A 19,561-nucleotide genomic window follows, 5' to 3' on the forward strand; every position below is an offset into this window, starting at 1 on the left:
TAATTAATTTGATTTAACTTATTGAATTCAAAAAAAATAAATTAAGAAATAGTTGATTAAACTTAATGAATTAAAAAGACAAATAGAAAAATACACAAACACTCTCTTGAAAGATAATAATTTTTCTTAATTAAATTAATCTATGTTTATTATATTGAATTAGAATAAATAATAAATGATCTATTTTAATATGTACCTTCTAAATTAATAAATTAAAATAATTGATATTAATTATAATAAATGGTGTGATATTTAAATATAATTATATTTAAATATTTATTAAATTAATTAATTAATATAATTAATTTACTGTATTAAATTATATTTAATGAATAAAAAAAATAAATTGAGAAATATTTTAATAATTAATTGTTTGATATAAATTATAATAAATTGTGTGATATTTAAATATATAATCAAATCAATTAGTTACTATAATTAATTCACCGTTATAACTTGTATTTAACGAGTTAAAAGAAATAAATTAAAAAATACTCTCATAAATATGTCACGTCAATTTTATTACCTAATTTTTATACAATAATAGAATAGATAGAGAGAATAGATAGATTAAAAAAATATATAAAAAAATCTAGGATGCCAACAATTTTATTACATTTTGGTTAGTATGTAATAAAAAATGTGAATTATCGGATGAAATATCACACAAATTTCACATTATCAAATTATCATTAATGGTTAATTGATGGCTACCAATCACAAATGTTGCCGGTCCTATCATTGCTCAAGTAGCAGCCCCTTTCTCCCTCGGCCAGCGGCAACAGCAGCCATCGCCTCCGCCGTCGCCAAACTCTCCTCCTCTACCAGAGGGTGCCTCGCCGCCGGCAGTGACATACATAGGGTTAGCTCGAAGCTCTTGGTCGTCCATCCTCCGCTCCTCCACGTCGTCGCATTTGGACTTGCAGATGGAAGCGGGGTCGGTTGGATTCCTCCATTGCAGATTGAAGCATCGGCCATTGTTGGCTGAAAGAATGCAGTCCAACTCACCGAAGGATTATTTGAAAAGGTATCAAAGTAAGACTGAAGATGAGAAGAAAAGTAAAAAGAAGAAGGAGCAGAAGCAGAAAAGTCAGCCAAAACCTAGTGGCTTGTTAGTTGTGGATGAAGATCCCACCTGGCAGAAACCCGTAGATCTCGGGGAAGAAAACGATGAGAAATCGTCTGGTAAATAACAAACATTGATATCTTTTCCTGTTATTTATACTATTTCCAATCTTTTGTTTTTTATGTTTCACATTAACCGTAATCTAAATGTATATGTAGATGAGGAGAAACCAATTGTTGATGAAGACATTGAAGTGAAGCGTATGAAGAGGCTTGAGCAGCTGAGGGCTATATCTCAGGATGGAAGTGGTTGGATTTCACTTTCTGATTTGCAAGATATTTCTCCACCCCGTGGTCGTCGTCATGATTCTCCAATGAAAGACACTTGGCATGGATATGAGGAATCAGACCTTTCATCCCCAAGGAAACGGCAGAAGGATGTTGCAAGAGGGAGTTTGGCTGTCAGTGACAGAAAAACAGGTTTGATTTCTGGTAAAGATATCAGAGAAGAGATTGACAAAAAGAAGAAGGATGATTTGATGAGGTAATCTTTCAATTATTTATAATTTTCAGTCTGTTTTACATGTACAACTATTTGCTATTTTCCATACTTATGTCTGTAGGTTCTTTTTCTTTGTTAGTTTTGAAACATTTTTACATTACTGGATGTTTGGAATATTGGGATAGTTATATCTACCTTAAGTCATGCTACAAGCCGAAAAGGCTTCAGATTTTAGGGGGCAGTGGTTTTGCATTTAGAATCTGCTGTGTAAGTTTAAACATGTTATGAATTGTGATCTTCCTTTATGCAGATTTAAAATGATGAATCCTTCAATCAGTGGGCGTGGTGCTGAACCAGTATATCGTGATAAAGTAAAAGGTAAGGAATTGAAATTAATTTTTTGTTGATGTTTCTGTTTAGTCTATTTGATGTTTTCAATGAACATGAATTGGTGAATTAATTCGAATTCTGAATTCTGCAGGAGTACGCATTTCCAAGGAAGAAAACGTGAAGTCAAAACAGAAAGTAGAAGAAAAGCCAAAGGTATACTGCAGGATTTTATGTATTTTATAAGCAAAAAGATGTTAGGCTGTGAAATTTTAGTTTGATTCTTAGTCACCATCATGATTTTCAGGAGAAGGAAATAGAATGGGGCAAGGGCTTGGCTCAGAAGAGGGAAGCTGAGGCTAGGATGAAGGAACTAGAAACTGAGAAGGACAAGCCTTTTGCACGCAGCAGGTATACAAAAAAGAATAGTTTAACATGGATTCCTGTATTTTGTGTACACTTTTTATGCACCTCTACTCCTCTAGTAACATTTTATATAGAAAAATAAACATCAATTATAGAGAAAAGCATGTATAACTTAAAAGCATGTACACAAAAAGAGTGGTACATGAAAAATTTCTTTACAATAGATATTTAGAAACTTGATTGTATATTGTTCTACCTTTGTTATTGTATTATTATAGTGACCTATTATTTTGAATATGATTATCATTTATTAATCTCTTGGGGTAGACTCTTTGCTATAATACAACATTCTATAGATTTTTAGTAATTGGGTTTATAATGTCCCTTAAAATCTAAATAGATAGCCTCAAACAAATAGAACTTCATTTGAACAAGCAATCATTCACTCAGTAAATTTTGATGCATATTTTTCTCCCAAGCACTACCAGGGAATCTAGCAACTGCTAATTGATTCTCTTGTCAGCAGGCATCCTGTATCTTGAGTAGGGTTTTCTTAATTCATTTTACTTTGACTCAAGAGACATGATGAGCTAATTTACTATGTCCTTAATAGTTTTACCTGTCAAGCAGATTATGTGCATCTATCATGGTTTACATTTATAGTTAGTTATCCATACTCTTTTATGTTTGTTGGCATCAATACTTCCTCTTTTGTTGAAAAAAAAAAATCTTCTTACTCAACCTCGAGACATGAACAAAACTTAATACCTACAAGCATAGCTTTGAACCTGCTATGCGTTGTTTGCTAATAGTCAGCTCTACATGATGGCTTTTTACCTTTATTGTTTGGCTCTTTATGTACACTATAACTACCTAGTTTTTAACAGGTCATAAGCTATCCTTGATATGTAATGTTGTTTTCACCAAATTGCTGTTGAAAAGATGAATCCTTTTGCTGTTTTCTCCCATCTTAGTTGCTGTAAATAACTAAATATGGTTTTGTTTTGTTTCAGGGACGATCCAGAACTTGACAACATGCTCAAGGATAGATTAAGATGAGGTGATCCTATGGCACATTTGGTAAAGGAAAAATATCCAGAGCCTGTTCTTCCGGATTTGGGAGAAGGTGAGAAGATGAAAGAATCAGGTTTTGTTGTTCCGCAAGATATTCCAGATCACAGCTGGTTGAAAAGAGGTTTAGATGCTGCACCAAATCGCTATGGGATAAGGCCGGGACGACATTGGGATGGAGTTGATCGTAGTAGATAATCCTATGCTACTCAACTGCAGCATATTAAGAAGTATGCTAATATGCTATTTTAACCAAGTCTCGGCTCGGGATGTATAGTTTTTTTTTTTTTCTTTGGACATGTGGGATTGTATAGGTTTGTTCATAGGAAATAGATTTTGGTAGGGAAAAGAGTTTTTGTTCTCGGAACAACGCTAATGGGCCTAGGCCTTGACCCATTGAAGAGCCCATTGTTTCTAATTTTAATGCAAACCCTTTGGTATACGGGTCAGCCGCCGGCAAGGAAGCTGAAAACGTGCGTGCTGACGCAAACATGTCATTCATTGAATTTCTTGGAGTAGGTGGTGTACAGAGAACCTTTTTGCTGATGTAATAAAGTAGGGAAGAAACAAAATGTTAAAAGAGGAGGGCTGTTACACGGGGTTAGTCTGGTCTATTTAGGCTCAGTCCGTTAAATTTGTGGGTTAAATAGGTTGAACCGTTTAAGTATGCTTTATTTGCAGATCATAATTTTTCAGTCTGGATCATTTATGGTCAGTTCGATGGGTTAAATGGGCTAGTCTATTTATTCTTTTATTTTATTTTTTGAAAAATATTTTGACAAAAAATATCACTTTTAATTCAAAAATCTTTAAAAAAACATTTTTTAGTTGATGAATCGGATCGAGAGAAATATTGGTTAAAAATGCTATTATTTAAAAAAATTACAAAAAAAAATAAACGGACCACCTGTTTAGCCTACGAATTAATCTGTTTAACTAGTCATTTATTTCGGATTAATCAATCTCAACACATTTAGTCCAAAATTTAAATAGATTTAATTTTATAGGCAAACAAACTGATTCGATAGATTTGGCCTATTTTAACGGGCCATTAAAAAGAAAAAGGATTCACAACAAGGTCCATGAAATGGTTACTAAAGTTCAAAGGAGTAATAAAAATGAGGAATGAATGGGAGTTCATTGCAACCGCCATACTGCTAGAGCAAAGTTCATTGGATCAACATTAAATAGATCATCAATTATGGGGGTACGTAGAATTTATTATAGTGGAAATATACTTTAAAAGGAAGAAGATATCGGATTAAATGACTAAGAGGAGAATATAAAATAATTTTTAATTTAAAAATGCTAGGCATCAGTGGAATTAAATTTTTAATTAAGTCTTTGCTCGCACTTTTTTTTTTTCGGATTCGGATAGGCACACTTTTTCTGCTTGTTGATGTTGTTGTTGTTTATTTTTATTTTTCTTCTTATCTTCTTAGTATCGTTATCATAGTCTTCGTTGTAGTTTTTTTTTCCTCCTAACTAATGAAATGCACATAGCACCCAAATAATAAAATATATACAGAAAAAATTTGTGTTATATACAACAAATTATATATTATACTAATAAAATACGTATAACATAAAATTTTAGTGTATAATAAAAAAATTTTGGTGTATAATATATAAATTGTTATACAATTTAAAAATTTTTTGAGGATTACATACACAGAATATTGATTTACCTAACAAATAAAATACATTCGTAGCAAAAATTATACGTAAATATTTATGTAATATATACAAAAATCGATATACTATACCAATAAAATATGCACAACACATAAATTTATTATACAGTACAAAATTTTAGTATATAAAATCATTAAAAATTTTGATATACAACATAAAAATTTTTGGAGGACTATATACTTAGAATATTAACTCATCGAAACTAAAAATATATTCATAGCAAAAATTTGTGTGCTATGTACAAAAATCTATATTATGTCGATAAGTCAAAATTGTGTAACGCAAAAATTACAAAAAATAAATAGTGGAAATTAAAATATATATATTTAATATATATTTGGTTTTGAATTCTGTTTGTAGGACAAATCACGAAACGAAGAGTTAGAAAAAGTGGTGAGAGAACGTCGCATCACCTACAAAATTTTTTGGTTCCATTTTGAAGGTTTTATGAACAGGCTTCAAACTTCAAAGGGAGTGAGGATATTTATTTTTACCCTATTATTAAATATCGTGTCAAAAGCTGCTTCTCTTTAAACGCAAAATAAACTTGTATGTAGAGCAACTATGTTATATGTCGTATATTGTATTGTCTCATAACTTCTAATAATTCCTATACCCAATTACGTGCTGCTCAGCTTCAAAAAATTCTCATTCTTGTAAATGAAACACGTAAAATTAAGGGACAAGACGTGATTCTTAAATGCAACATTTTGGTTTCCAATTTACTTTGTACATAGCATTCATGAATCATAGCGGAAAGTTGCACTACGATTCCCAGAAGCTGGAAATGCCTGGCGTCTTCTACCTTGCGGCAATTGTTTTGCCGAATCACTTGTTTGCCCCTGTCCCTGTCCCGTTGAACGTTTCTTCTTGCTACCTGAGTCATCTTGCTCTCTATGGCTATCATCATTCTCCGGAGATGAATGATTTGTCTTTTCCCCAAACTTGATATGTTTTCTAGCCTCTTCATAGTCAAACGGCTTCAGCTTCAACAAGCCACCGGGTTGATCTAGTTTCTTGGGTTGTTTGGTTTTACTCTGTTTATTGTTTGACTGAAAGCACTTTTGAAAGCTTGATGACAATTCTGAGAGAGAAGATGGCTCATTGTTGTCGTCCTCTTCTCCTGAAGTGGACGCGCTGGAGTTTTTCTCCCTGTGTTCGTTAGAATTTTCTTGGTCATTCTGCTCTGTATTTTCTTCACCCGCACCGGACTCTAGCATTATGATCTCTTCTAGACTGGAGGTGGAAACTGGTTCTAAAATAGGTTTCTGTAAGTCAGATGTTTCAGATGCTACAGTAGGAGGTTCTACCACAGGATTTGGCTTCTCATTTCTGCCCGAAAATGAATGGAAAGGAAGATTAACTGAAGATTTAATCTGCTCCAGCTTGGTATCTTCCTTGCCCTAAAAAGACATCACAAGAGATGCAGTGTGGATAATAAGTTGCGACAGCAATAGCAATTAGAACTTATTAGATTATCTCAGTCACAAGCAATTAGAACCAACTAGATTTTCTAAGTCACAATTTATAGGTCTAATCGTGCCAATAACAGGCACAGTGAAATACTGAAATCTCTATGACAAGCTTACCTTATCAGGATCAAGCTTCCTCTTTGAAGCTAAATTTCCCAGCAGTGCTCCAAAAGCGCCAGTAGGCTTTTTTAGCACTTGAACAGTGGCACCATTTCCCTATCAGTGAAACAGCAACAATTAGATCAACGCTCCTCAGTTGGAGACAAACATATTGAAATAACATTTAAAAATGTAAAACTTTTGCAACCTTTGTGATTGCGAATCTGCTACCATTTCCATCCTTATGCTGCTCTGCAATAGTAAGACTGTCCCTTGGGGGCTCTGAAGGGTGGCTTGCGGGCTTGACTTTTACAAGAACGTTTGTACCCTGTTGCTGGATAGTTTCCTGTTTAAGGTCTAGGAAAGTAAGTGAATTCCCTTGGATATTAACACAACTAGCGTTTTCAATTTCAATAGCATTTCCAACCTTTGAGTTTTGTGTGTGTTGCTGGGCATCTTCACTTCCACCTTTGACATTTACAACTTCTGATGCCTATATAGTAACATCCAAATATGTAACCAAATATGAAATCAGAAATTAATAGTAAATAAAATGTATAACATCAATCTAGTACGCTGATTGAGCACTCAAAAAGCAGGAAAGACACATTAGATAGCATCTCAAGTTAACTCCATCAATTCTAAATATGGCAACAGAGAGTATACTGCAGTTGTTAATTAGCCACTTGTAAATGTCCAGCATTGCAAACATCATATTCTAATCCGTCGAGTCATGAGCGTGAAGGTGTATCTTGGAAACCCTGAACTTAAACCCATTTAATTCTTAATATGGTTGGGTTTGGATCACTCACAAATGCCTTTGCCCAAGAAACATCGCACTTTGAATGTCCAGTGTTACACGTGTTAAGGTTTCACACAAATGTTCTCGCAAAAATTCTCTTAACATTACGTCATATAAAAGCGAGATAATATTTTACCGCTTTAAAATTGCAACTTTAAAACAATTGTGTTTCCCACAGTAATAAAACATCAATGTGTACCATAGTGCCACTCCAGCTTAAGAAAAATGGTAAACATATTACTCACAGAAGCAGCAAGTTGTTTCAATTGTTGGGCAGCTTCTTCGAAGGCAGCAGCATTTTGAAGGGAATTCCTAATTATGCTAACAACAGTATCAAGATTGTGTTCAATGTATGGATGCTTTGACTTTACCAATCGCCGCAGCTTGCTTGTAGTGAGAGGCATCTGTTTAGCTTTAAAACAAGTAAAGATAAATTAAGCTGACATGTGAGATACGAGTTAACTGCTAACATCTAAAGAAAAAAAGATAGCAAGGTCTCCAGAGTTTCATTTACCAATTTCAAGAAGAGATTTATTTGGCAATACATATCCAGTACTCTCATCCTCTGCCCGGGCAACAAGGTCCCGCCATTCACAAAGGCCCTGCATGCCATGCAGATAGAGTATAAGAGCAAGAAGAGATGTGACAGTAAGGACATCCGACTTGACATAAGCATCCAGGATGCCTTTAGGTTAACAATTGGCTTTACAACTTGAAGATTTTATTATTTTTATTTCTCATTACAACATCCTGAGACCTGAATCCTGATATTGCGCCCTTTTTTTCTTAATTGGCCATGCAACTAGTTTCATTACACAAATGAAACTGAAAAACTATAGAGTAGAAGCAAAGGTGGCGGTGACCCCCCCCCCCCCTCCAAAAAAAAAAAAAAAAGGGCGAACAGACTAATGTAATTAAAAAAAATTGGAAGTGATTAATTTACAAAATTTCATAAGTTCAAGAGTGGAAAGCAGTTTATCACATTCGTGTGAAAATGATTTTGAAGAAATCACACATTTCTAGATGTTACTTGAATTCAAGAAATAAATACAGATGTTCGATCATGCAAAATGCTTCAAATTTAATGTACAAAAATTTATCTAAATAAATTAGCAAAGGGAAACCATTTTCCAAAGGCACTGCAAAACCTATGTACAACAGGAAAATCAGGCAAGATTCTAATCCCTATAAAATGCTCTATGATTGGTGCTACAGAGAGTAAACAAGCAACTTACTGAAACAATGGCAAGCTGTTGAGCATTAAAATCAGCGCCTTGCAACCTGTAGAGAAACAGCAGCAGGTTCCCCTTTGCCTCTTAGACAGACATTACATAGAAAGCAGAAAATTCAAACAATATCTTCTAATTGAAAGTAGTCAAACATATGTAAGCCATAGAATGCTTGCTACTTGTATAGCATGGGGGAAAAAGTAAAAAATAAATTTTGGAAAATTTAACGGTAACAAACCCATATATGTGGAGGTAGGAGTTCTCTGTCAAAAGTTCTTTCTCATATAGCTGCATGCAGACATCATAACTGCGCTTGTACACCTGTGAGCAAAATAAAATTCCATTTAAAAGGAACTCAAAGGAGGACAAGGAGGAAAACAAAAGATTCACTGAGGCATCAGTCAACTATGATGTTTTTGCTAATTTCTTAATGATTTCGAATACAGCAGAAAAACATGTACAGGATGGAAAGGTCAAGTAGGTCAAACCAACCATTGCAAAATTACAGAATACACAGAAGTAGTTCAAATAAGTGAGATGGTATTCTAGTGGAAAAAAGGAACACTACAATGCCTTTAAGGAAAGGATTGATGGATAAAAGCTAGTTTGATATCAACTCTGAAGTCTGAATTAAAGAAGTACGAAAATATTAAAGAGATTGGAAAGCTGCAACTGTGCCACAATGAAGAAATGGAAAAAGAGAAAGTAGCTGACCAAATAAACTGAAATGTGAACTTTTATTTTGCTGTCAGTAAATGCATTAGTGTTGGAAATCAAAATTATAAATTATTGGACCATAGAGGAAACCACAAATTCAAAATCGTAGAACTGGCATACCGACAAACATAAACCAGTGAGAAAATACTTCTTGAAATCTATTGAGAAGTTAACAAGGCTAACTCCCAACTCAATTGACATTGTTAATGAACTTATTCCAACATGAGATATTTCTTTGGGACTAAGTAGATACCTCTACCAGAGGTGTATCAGAACTTTCAGACTCCTTAGGCATCGAAAATAGCTTAATCCTCATCAAATCATAGATATACAGCAGATAGTGTGTATCTTCTCTTGCATATCTGCAACATGAAAAAAACAGTTTATTATATTATAGTAACTAGAGTAGTAGGACCATCAACCCATAAACAGCAGTAAGAAATCGAAACCATTAAAAACTGGACCATCTATTTTACGTGATTCATACATTTATTTTCTTGGAAGTGGAAAAGAGAGAACAGAAGACAACCAGAGTTCTCATAATGCTTTCACTATTTGCATGACTCATCTATCATAATGCTTTTTTTTCCCCTTGATAAACGAAGACAAGTATTCACAACAGAGATTTATATTGTGTTGGATATTGTGTTTTTTTACTTTTTAAACATTATTTTGAAGATAATACACTATTTGTGGGTTGGCTTTCTCCTTAAGCTCCACAAGTTTAGGTCAATACGCGGATTTGTCAACATTGATTGGCTCATCCTGAGTGCCAAAGGAGCGAATTCCAGTCTCAGGTCAATCAAATATAAACACCACCTGAACACATGGGAAATCTAACCTAGGGCTTCTAGATACCTTGGATTATTGTCTTGCAAATTAGTCATTGATCAACTTACTAAAACATTTTTAAAATCTAGTACCACAGCGAGAATGGAGCCAGCAGAATATAAAATGAAATAACAGGAAGGACCATGGGAGGATCAAATGATTAGTTCTAAACACAATAGTACCTTTGCATCTCATTAGGAAGAGGGCGTAACCTCCAATCTGCATTCTGATATCTGAAAGAAGTTTACTTGGTGAGCCTTCCAATACATAGATTATATTTAACAATGATTAAAAATAATGCTAGCATAATGTTATTTGAATCACTTTTTAGATGACTTTGAAATGACAGCCCAAGGTGCCTCTTAAATATCAGTTGGCGAGAGAAAAAATAGCCACTTGAACCAACCATTTATGAAAACCTTAGGGAAAAAATCTTAAAAGTGATACAAATAACTTGTATAATAATCCTTCTAAACATTATTGGATAACCACGTGAAAAAAAATTAAACTGACATTATATCCAAACTAAATGCATTCCAATGAGTAACTAAAGTTAAGTATGAATATAGCATACTCTTTGTTTGCAGTAACCTCACAGAAGTGATGCAGAAGATACTCCAAACTATTTCTCTCCAATTTTAACACCTTTGAAGCCTAAGAAATGCAATAGAAATGGATAAGTAATTTTCCTTTTACAAGCAAGAAATACTACTAAGCAGTAAAGGAACATGGACTATTGAAACATCATATAACGAGCAAAAGAGTTTCGCAGATATTTGACTCTCCATTTTTCGTTTTGCAGAACAATTCAATACAGTATGAATACATCAATACCCAAACAATGAGAATCTAGATTTAGATCCAGCATCATTTGATATGTAAAGTATTTTGACCATAGAACTGCCTATACAGTTCTGTATCCCAGATAATCAAAATGAAAAGTAATAGTAATAGTAATACCAACATTGAATAGAGACATTTGTAACAAACCTGGCCAGTGTCAAATAAATTACAAATGTAAATGCCAAAATCTCGTTGGAGCCACACAATATCTCGATCAGCACCATGCATGACCTAATTAAAAAGAAAAGGGTCAACAGAATGTTGCCAATATAAATGTTGAATTGAAAGAAACACCAATCACATGCAACTACCTTCCTCTTCGAAGGATCCTTGAAGATTTCCCTTAGATAGGGTCCAACATGAATACGGAGTTTCAAAGTGTCTATAACAAAATCTTCAGATCTTGTTGAGATTTGCATCAGACAGGTCAACCCTTGGAATGATCGATATTGATTGTGCTCCAAATCAACCTGAATATCCAGACAACAACAGAAGTCAGAATTTTAATAAAAATAAGCAATGGAAACATAACAATCAGAATATTGGGATAGGGTAAGTTTGGCATGTATTTGGTGTAAAGCTCATATTTTTTTAGAGGAATTTCCCTCTTGGACATTTTGAGAGATTGGAAAGGGATGCTTTCAAGATAGCTCTTTTAGCTATTGTATGGAGGAACTCTTATCCACCATCTCCTTGACTTATTCTTCCCTCCATCTTAATGACATTCTTCTTATATCAAAACAATAAAAAGATACATGGTAGAGTACAATACATGATACAATTCACGCTTGGTCTCATCCAAAACATTCAGTTTCTAAGTTGAATCTGGGGGTTTTTGGTCAATGACTGTTAAATATAATATAAAAAAGAGCTGAAATTCTAGTAACAGAATTTTCTCTCTGATCTGAGAAGGGAATAATAAAAGGGTAGAATATATACCAGACTGCAGAGAAATTCATCTGGATTTATACTACTTAAGATTAGGAGTTTAAAACGCCTGATTAATTATCATGTAACATTGAAGTTGCTCATATCAGAAAGAATAATCTAGTTCTATAACTGGTCATGAAGAAAACTATTGAAAATTCATGAATAGCAATCATGTTTTACCGCAAATTCATCAACAGAACGCAGCTTAGCAGCCAACTCCTTCAAACCTTTGACGTCATCCACTAGATTGAAGGGGGTGCTATCTAGGGAGGAAGGTTTCACTGGCACAAGATTACCAAGATCTTTGTCAACAAAGTCCAAAACATTGAGCTTTTCCTGGAATAAAAAATTAGTAATTAATTAACAAAAACCCATAAAGAACCAAATAAACCAGAAAAGCATGACCACAGAACAATGGACAAGCAGCGCGCCCTAATTTTGACAAGTATATTCAAGAATGTATAATTCACGGATGAGAACGACAACATAATTATTTGCATCCCCTTAAATATAATCGCTATTATAAGAAACACAATTTTCAAAAATTATGGAAACAAATATTCCTAATGGGATAAGGCTTGGTAGTAGTAGTAGTAGTAGTTGTTGTTGTTGTTGTTGTATGGAAACTAATATTCCTGACAGACGAGAACAATGGTCCAAGGGTGTATATTCAGTTCATTGTTGGCAAACCATGTAAGGCTATAATCACACCAAAATGCAAGTCAGAGTGATTACCACTAACATGTTAAAATCATTTCATATCTTTCAGACCCTAGTTTTAAGGTTCCAACACTCTCAAAGTGTGCAAATATGTAGTCATACATATGTGTGCTTGCAGTGAATATCAAAGTAATCCAGGAAAAAGCTACATAAATGTCATAACAGACAACTAATTAGCGGCAAATATAGAAACATCAATAACAACACAAAGAACCTTGCAACCAAATTAATTGCTTGATTACCTTGAAATATAATGAAACTCTGAGCATTTACTTGACGAACAATTGAAAATTGTTTACCAAAAGAAATTAAAAGTAAAGAACCCAAATCAACCCGAATCTGAAAACTAGCTCAGTACCTCTTTTATCATAAGCAGCGAACAATAAGCATATTAAACAATGACAACTAGTCCAATTGTAATCATACTAATACTCTTCAGCTCTCGATCAAGCAAAAATATATTCACACAAATAGTAAAAAGCTCGAAACAAAAGGATTTGAAACTATCTATTACTATTACATCAATGCACAATAGTTAAGCAATCAACTAACCAGTGGATGAATAAACTTCAGACCATCATCACTCCTCTCCAACCAAACATGCTCAAAAGGCATGTTTGAATTGTTAACCAGTATGTTAAACTCTTCCTGAGGCCTCCGAATTGTTGGTATGTGAAACGGAACCTTTGGCTTCGGCCCCGCTGTCTTCTTGTCCTTCGTTGCTACCTTAACGGCCGACGCCGCCAAACTCGTCTCTGAATCCATGGTCACATTCCCCAGAGACCCCAAACGACTTCCCCCTCTCTTTTTCTTCCCACAAACCAACTGAAAGCCGTCGTCAGAACCCTCCATCACCGCTGCAGAACTCGCCGGACGCCCAGCCTCCTCCTGCTGCTGACGAACCCTCCTGCACTCGTCCGCCAACACGTCAAACCGTTCCAAAATGTCGTCGTTAACGCTCACCAGCCAGTCGTACGCGTCGTCCATGTCGGCGGGGAACGCCCCTGCCGTCGCTGTTGCCGCCTCCCTGCCCCAAATGCTCCCGGAGGCACCGATGGCTTCAAGAATCGACCGCGATTCCCTGGCGATATCGGCGATCGGGACCTTGAATTCGTCGAAGTTGCGGTAGAAGTGAAAGTCCTTGTCGGAAGGAATACAGCGTGAGGAAGCGGAGAGCTTGGCGATCGAGGAGGAAAGAGGGCCAGCGGTTAGGGTTTGAAGGGTCTGGACCTTCGTAGTGAGGTGAGATTGGTCGCGATCGACGTTCATGGCGTTGTGGGATCACGAAAGATCGGTGGGCGTAGATTGGGGTTTTAGGGTTAGGGTTTTAGGAGTTTAGCAGCGTCGTCGCCATGCCCAAAACTACTCCGTTTTGCTTTATTACTTAAGAAGTGTGAGAGGGAGAGCTGCTACTGCATATATATCTTATTTATTTCTTTCGCATCTATTAATCTACTTTTTATTTATTAGAGGCTTGGATGCCAATTTTAGATAATATCTTTTTTTAAAATATTTTTTTTAATTTTTAATAAAAATAAAAGTGATTTTATGTTTAGATATCTCATTTTAAAAGATATTTTTATTTATCAATTATGTTTTGATAAAATAAGATAAAATTATTTTTTTTGTTTATTTATTATGTGAAAATATTTTTTTTAAATATAAATTGTAGCTTTTTGAAAAGATGTTTTTTATTTTTCTAGTTTTTACTTTTATTATTAGAAATTTGTCAAATACACTAAAAAAAATCTTTTTTCATTGAAAAAAAATTTATCGATTTAGTAGGGCCCAAACAAGCACTAAATATACATAATAATAAAAAAGATCAGTAATGCTAGGGAGACAAAAAAAAAGCCCAAATTTACCTTATCTAGCATTAATTAATTGTCGCAACAATTAATAAATGCTAAATAAGATAAGTTATGACTGTTTTTTTTTTGCGAATTTTCTTTGTCTACCAAATATTTTTGTAAAAAAATAAACACTCATGTAGAGTTATTTTTAGATAAAAATAATAGTTAAAAATAATTAGATAATAATTTAGTCAAATATATTAAATTATCTAAAAATTTTATTTAATAATTTTACATACAAAATTATATATAAATTTTACCTAATGAAAATGATAAAATTAGTCAATAATATAGATATCTTTTAATTTAAATTGGGTAACATGTTATGAATTAAAATTTGTACTCTAAATAATTTTATATTCTTGTTATGTGCTTAATAGATAATAGATAATAAATTATTAATCAGTAAATTATTATTTTGATTCTACAAATTTGATAAAATGACATTTCTAAAAAAGAAAATAATATTTTGACTCTTTATATAATTATATTTTTTAAGAAACAGTATAGTTATTACTTGGAGAGCAAGTAGAAAGTGTTTCCTTTAAAAATACTTACTATTAGTGACAAATAAATGAACAATTTTTTTATTTTTTCCCCTATAATCTTATAAAAAATCAATTAACCTAATTAATGAGTTATTCTTTTATATTTACATTATTAATATAAAATATAATAAAAAATTAAGAAAGAATGAATCATTCCTTACTTATATAAAAAAGTGTTTAAAAATTACCTTATTAAAATGAAAATAAAAAAGATAATGTCCATTACATGAGTAAATAGCATACCTACATCATCATAATATACGTATGAGAAAAGTCGCAAGTCGATGAAAAAAGATTTTCCTTCGGTTCTATGTTCATAAGCATAAAATCAATAGAAATTTCTCTCAAAAAATGTACAAGTAAATTGTCATATTTATTTTGGAATGATCGTTCGATTTTAAATTAGTCATCGAAAGATTTTTTTTATTAAATTCGGCTCTTAAAAATTTTAAATTATTTATATTAATTCTTTTGTTAAGTTACACTCCAGAGTATGTATATGATAATCTTAATTGATTATTAAAATAATAAATTTATAAAATTAGATTAATTCAATTCCAAAAATTAATTAGATATAATTTTATACAAATATCATGTTAAAAGCAAATTCTGATATCATTAATAACGAAAGTAATAAAAAAAGCTAATATGACCATTTTAAAATTTTTAAATGATGAACCTGATTAAAGAATTTCAAAAACTAATTTGGAGTAGCAGTGCACAATCATTTTACTAAGAAGAACAAGTTTTCTCTTCTCAAAGGACATGCACAATCTTTTTGCTAAGAACATTTTCTATTTTCAAAGGACATTCTGCCTTAACAACAAGAAATGCAGAATACTCAAATATCATGGGTATGCCAACAACTCTAGTGACAAATATCATCTTATTAATCTTTCATATTTTACATGCAAATTATTAATTACAGTATCTGAGCAAGCAAATTTTTATTTTTGTCTGGTACATGTATAGGAACTATAAAGAATCATCAATTGGTCTTCTTATCCATGGTGTTCACAAAGTGTCCCATTTGGAGTCTCCAATACAAGAAATAGGCCAAACCCACTCCAACAATCACATACATCCAATACACGTTCACACCCTCCACCTCACTGAGCGACCTCACCTCCTCAATCTCAAAGCTCTCCCTCTCCGCATTTCCCCAAATGCCCTCCTTCACATGCCCGTATAATACATAAGCCCTGTCCCTCTCGCCAACAGCAACTGAAGTAGGAAATCCTTCCAAGTCAAGGTCAATTTTGTCAAACACCACACCCTCACCCCACTCATCTTTGCTCTTCAGGAACCACAGCTTTCCAGTCACCGGGGACACCACCAAAACGACGCCGTCACTCCTTGAAACGACGCCGTCCGCACCAATTAGGTCCTCGTTCAGCGCCACGAGCTTCGCGGTGCCATCTTCGGGATCCACCTTGAACATCTTACCAGTATTGCTTTGCACCACCAGGAGATACCCGCTGCTGACGTAAGCGATGCCGTTCAGGCCGCAGGAACTATACCATGCTTCGCGGTCCACGGGTTGTTCCGTGAACCTGCGGGAGTTCGAAAGTATCGAAGCTTCCCCTTTCTCGTTCACCTTCCAGATGTAGTTTCCTCCGGAGTTCGTGACGTAAGCATTTCCCTTGAAGTCCACGGCAACGTCGTTCGCGGTGGTGGCTTCGTCGGAATTGTCGTTGGTGGGTAGAACGGTGAGGAAAAGGCGGTTGCCGGAGTGGAGGTCGTAGGCGGCGAGGGCGTTGAAGGGAGGGAGGGGTTTAAAAGCGTGGAGAGCGGCGAGGACACGGTGGTTATGGGCATCGACGGCGAGGCCCAAGATGGTGACGTTTTCAGGGAGGGTAGGATCGGAGATTAGTGTTTCAATCACTCCAGCATCAGAGACGTTGGAGATGGTGCGGTGGTGGAGAGATCCGACGAGGAAGTTCTGCCCCGTTGGGTCCCATGCAAGGCCTTCAGGGAAGAGTTTGGGTGATCGGAAAGTGATAACTTGGCTGTTTCCGGCGACGAGTGCAGTTGAGATCTCGACGGTAGCCAAGAGGAAGAAGAGTATCCATGGTAGCATTGTTATTTCTATAAAGCTTATGTTTTATCTGTTCAACTTTGATAATTTAGTGATTGATATAACACTACCATGGAGTTGATAATAGTCTATTTAATAACCTAACCCTTGGTTTAGAATTTCCAAATAAGTGGCTGCCAAGGTTTCTTGTCAAATGGGTTTCAGGATTTCTTTTCAAGCAAGTTTTAAAATTTCAATATCTATTAGTATTTGTTAGGTGGAATTACGTTAATTTTATGTTTGGTCTATAGATGATAATTTAACTAAATTTATTAAATTATTTAATAATTTTTAATTATTAATTTTATTAAACTTAGCTACATATGAGTTTTCACATTTAATTTGATAATATTTATGTTTATATTAAACTTAACTACATATGATAATAAGAAATTTTTATGCTAATGTAGCGTTCATATATTGAGTTTAAAAATTAATTAATTTGTGTGTTGACTTAAACGAGAGTGAGACTTCAATTTTTAATTTTAAAATTTTGTATTTGTATATGTAATGGTTAAAAATAATGGTTTGATATGCATATAGCACATCTATTTTTTAATTAATAATGTTCTTCATCCATGTAAAAAATGCATCAAAATTATTCTAGCAATATTGGTCAGACGCTCTCTTTTCTTCACTCGTTTGCCATACATGCACTACATATAACGTGCTGTAACTTACATTTTCTTCTTTTTTTCTTCTCGCGTTCTTCTTTGATATGCATTGCCTTCGTCATTCTCCCTTGATCGCGCTTATCTTCTCTTTTTCTTTTTTCGATTTGATTACGTTGCATTTATCTTCTTCCTATTCTTCTTCATTTTCTTATTCGATCTGCACTTTTGAATCGAAACAATTAATGACTTAACCGCAAATTAGAGAGCGATTTGGATTATTTTTTTGAAATGAATCAAGCTGATGAGGTTTAGATTATTCAATTTTGAATCGAATTGAATAGAATATAATTGGTAATTTGAATTGAATGAATGTAAATCTGAATTGAATTGAATTGATAATCTGTAAATTGTAGACAGAGGTTTTTCGAATTTGATTTTATATAATATATTATATTTCGTTCACTCAATACTATACAATTGTTTCACCACGAGTATGTGTTCGGTTCATTCTGCTGTTTGAATTTGAATTTGAATTTATATAATAGATAATGTTCCATTCATCTAGTTCTATACTATTGTTTCACCATAATAACATGTTGGGTTCATTATGCAGACCAGGTGTGTTGTGGATGAATTGAAGGATTACCATGTGTTCATAACACGCAGCGGAAGAAAGAAAGTAATCCTTAAAGATCTATTTTGTACTTAAACTTTATTGAAATAATATATAGATCAGATCTAAATACCTTTAGACGCTTTAGTAAAAACTTTATTCTCCGATTGTACGAATACTCTATGCGTATCCATACCGGCGAGACTAATCTTTGCTGTCAACTCTTTGACCAATGGACATCTGATCTAGATTGAGAAACCTCTTACAACTTTTTGCACACCATAAAATTCTTCTCCAAGAATTAGGCTCACATACACTCATGTATGTATAGGTAAATGAATAAAACTCTTGTTATTCTCTTTTATTTCCTGTACTATTGGTATACATATATATAGTATGAGATTTGTTACTGATTTTAAATTTGAATCTCAATTCAAATTTAAATCATATCTTAAAATTCTAAATCTGAATCCTTCAAATTTATGAATCATATCATAACTCAATTTGAAACAGAATCAGTTAGGATCTTATCCAAATTTAGAAATAAAATAATTAATTATTCTCAAATCTCATTTAATACTCTCAATTATCATACTATTATTATAATCTTGGTGCTAGCAAAGAATATAATAATATTCTATTTTAAATTAATACAATGATATATTTGATCAAATCAAAATAACAATTAAATAATTCTACAACAAAGATTAAAACACTCGTTAGTGTGTGACCCCATAGGTTCAATACTAAGCGGATAGTAAATTAGTCATACTAAATTTACTAATCAAGGTTAACGTCTAGCAACACTCCTCAATAACCCGATAGTATGAAGTAATATATTTTTACTAAGAACCTCAGAAGAATAAAGTATAATTCCTTCTATTTTGCCAACTCTTGGTTAACCCATAGAGTATGGTTTAATTGTCAAACTCTAACTTGTTACCATTATTATAATGAACTGTGAATGACTTAAGAAACTAATTTCTTCATTCATTCAATCTCCTTGGCCAAGATTTTATTCATCTCAGTCATTATAATCATAGAACTCAAACTCTTTACCGAGAGTTAACGGATTTCTTATTGACTAATAATTAATTCTACAAGTATTTAAATCATACTCAATATCCATTCAACTAGCACCCCATGATATTAGGTGTCCGGAATCAAAGTATAATAAATACATTGTT

At 33.7% G+C, this 19,561-nt stretch overlaps 3 protein-coding genes across 3 annotated transcripts; 1 reads left to right on the forward strand and 2 right to left on the reverse strand.

Annotated features, from left to right (window-relative positions):
• Window positions 1–724: 724 nt before the first annotated feature.
• On the forward strand, window positions 725–4,008 carry LOC130956440 (uncharacterized). The gene is made up of 6 exons (XM_057883484.1): window positions 725–1,185; window positions 1,285–1,609; window positions 1,878–1,945; window positions 2,049–2,110; window positions 2,202–2,305; window positions 3,274–4,008. The coding sequence occupies exons 1-6, from the start codon at window positions 927–929 to the stop codon at window positions 3,317–3,319; spliced, it is 864 nt and encodes a 287-aa protein (XP_057739467.1). The 5' UTR covers window positions 725–926; the 3' UTR covers window positions 3,320–4,008.
• A 1,654-nt stretch (window positions 4,009–5,662) lies between these two features.
• On the reverse strand, window positions 5,663–14,069 carry LOC130955080 (protein RRP6-like 2). The gene is made up of 15 exons (XM_057881856.1): window positions 13,222–14,069; window positions 12,130–12,285; window positions 11,331–11,489; window positions 11,167–11,250; window positions 10,751–10,830; window positions 10,359–10,409; window positions 9,599–9,707; window positions 8,867–8,949; window positions 8,635–8,680; window positions 7,914–8,001; window positions 7,645–7,811; window positions 7,025–7,090; window positions 6,806–6,943; window positions 6,616–6,714; window positions 5,663–6,429 (listed from the first exon to the last, which is right to left on the reverse strand). The coding sequence occupies exons 1-15, from the start codon at window positions 13,936–13,938 to the stop codon at window positions 5,767–5,769; spliced, it is 2,706 nt and encodes a 901-aa protein (XP_057737839.1). The 5' UTR covers window positions 13,939–14,069; the 3' UTR covers window positions 5,663–5,766.
• Window positions 14,070–15,927: 1,858 nt separating this feature from the next.
• Window positions 15,928–17,226, reverse strand: LOC130958137 (uncharacterized). Its single transcript, XM_057885066.1, has one exon. The coding sequence runs from the start codon at window positions 17,148–17,150 to the stop codon at window positions 16,059–16,061; it is 1,092 nt and encodes a 363-aa protein (XP_057741049.1). The 5' UTR covers window positions 17,151–17,226; the 3' UTR covers window positions 15,928–16,058.
• Window positions 17,227–19,561: the final 2,335 nt, after the last annotated feature.

Source organism: Arachis stenosperma, chromosome 10 (genome assembly GCF_014773155.1).
Source record: "Arachis stenosperma cultivar V10309 chromosome 10, arast.V10309.gnm1.PFL2, whole genome shotgun sequence".
Classification (NCBI taxonomy): Eukaryota; Viridiplantae; Streptophyta; class Magnoliopsida; order Fabales; family Fabaceae; genus Arachis; species Arachis stenosperma.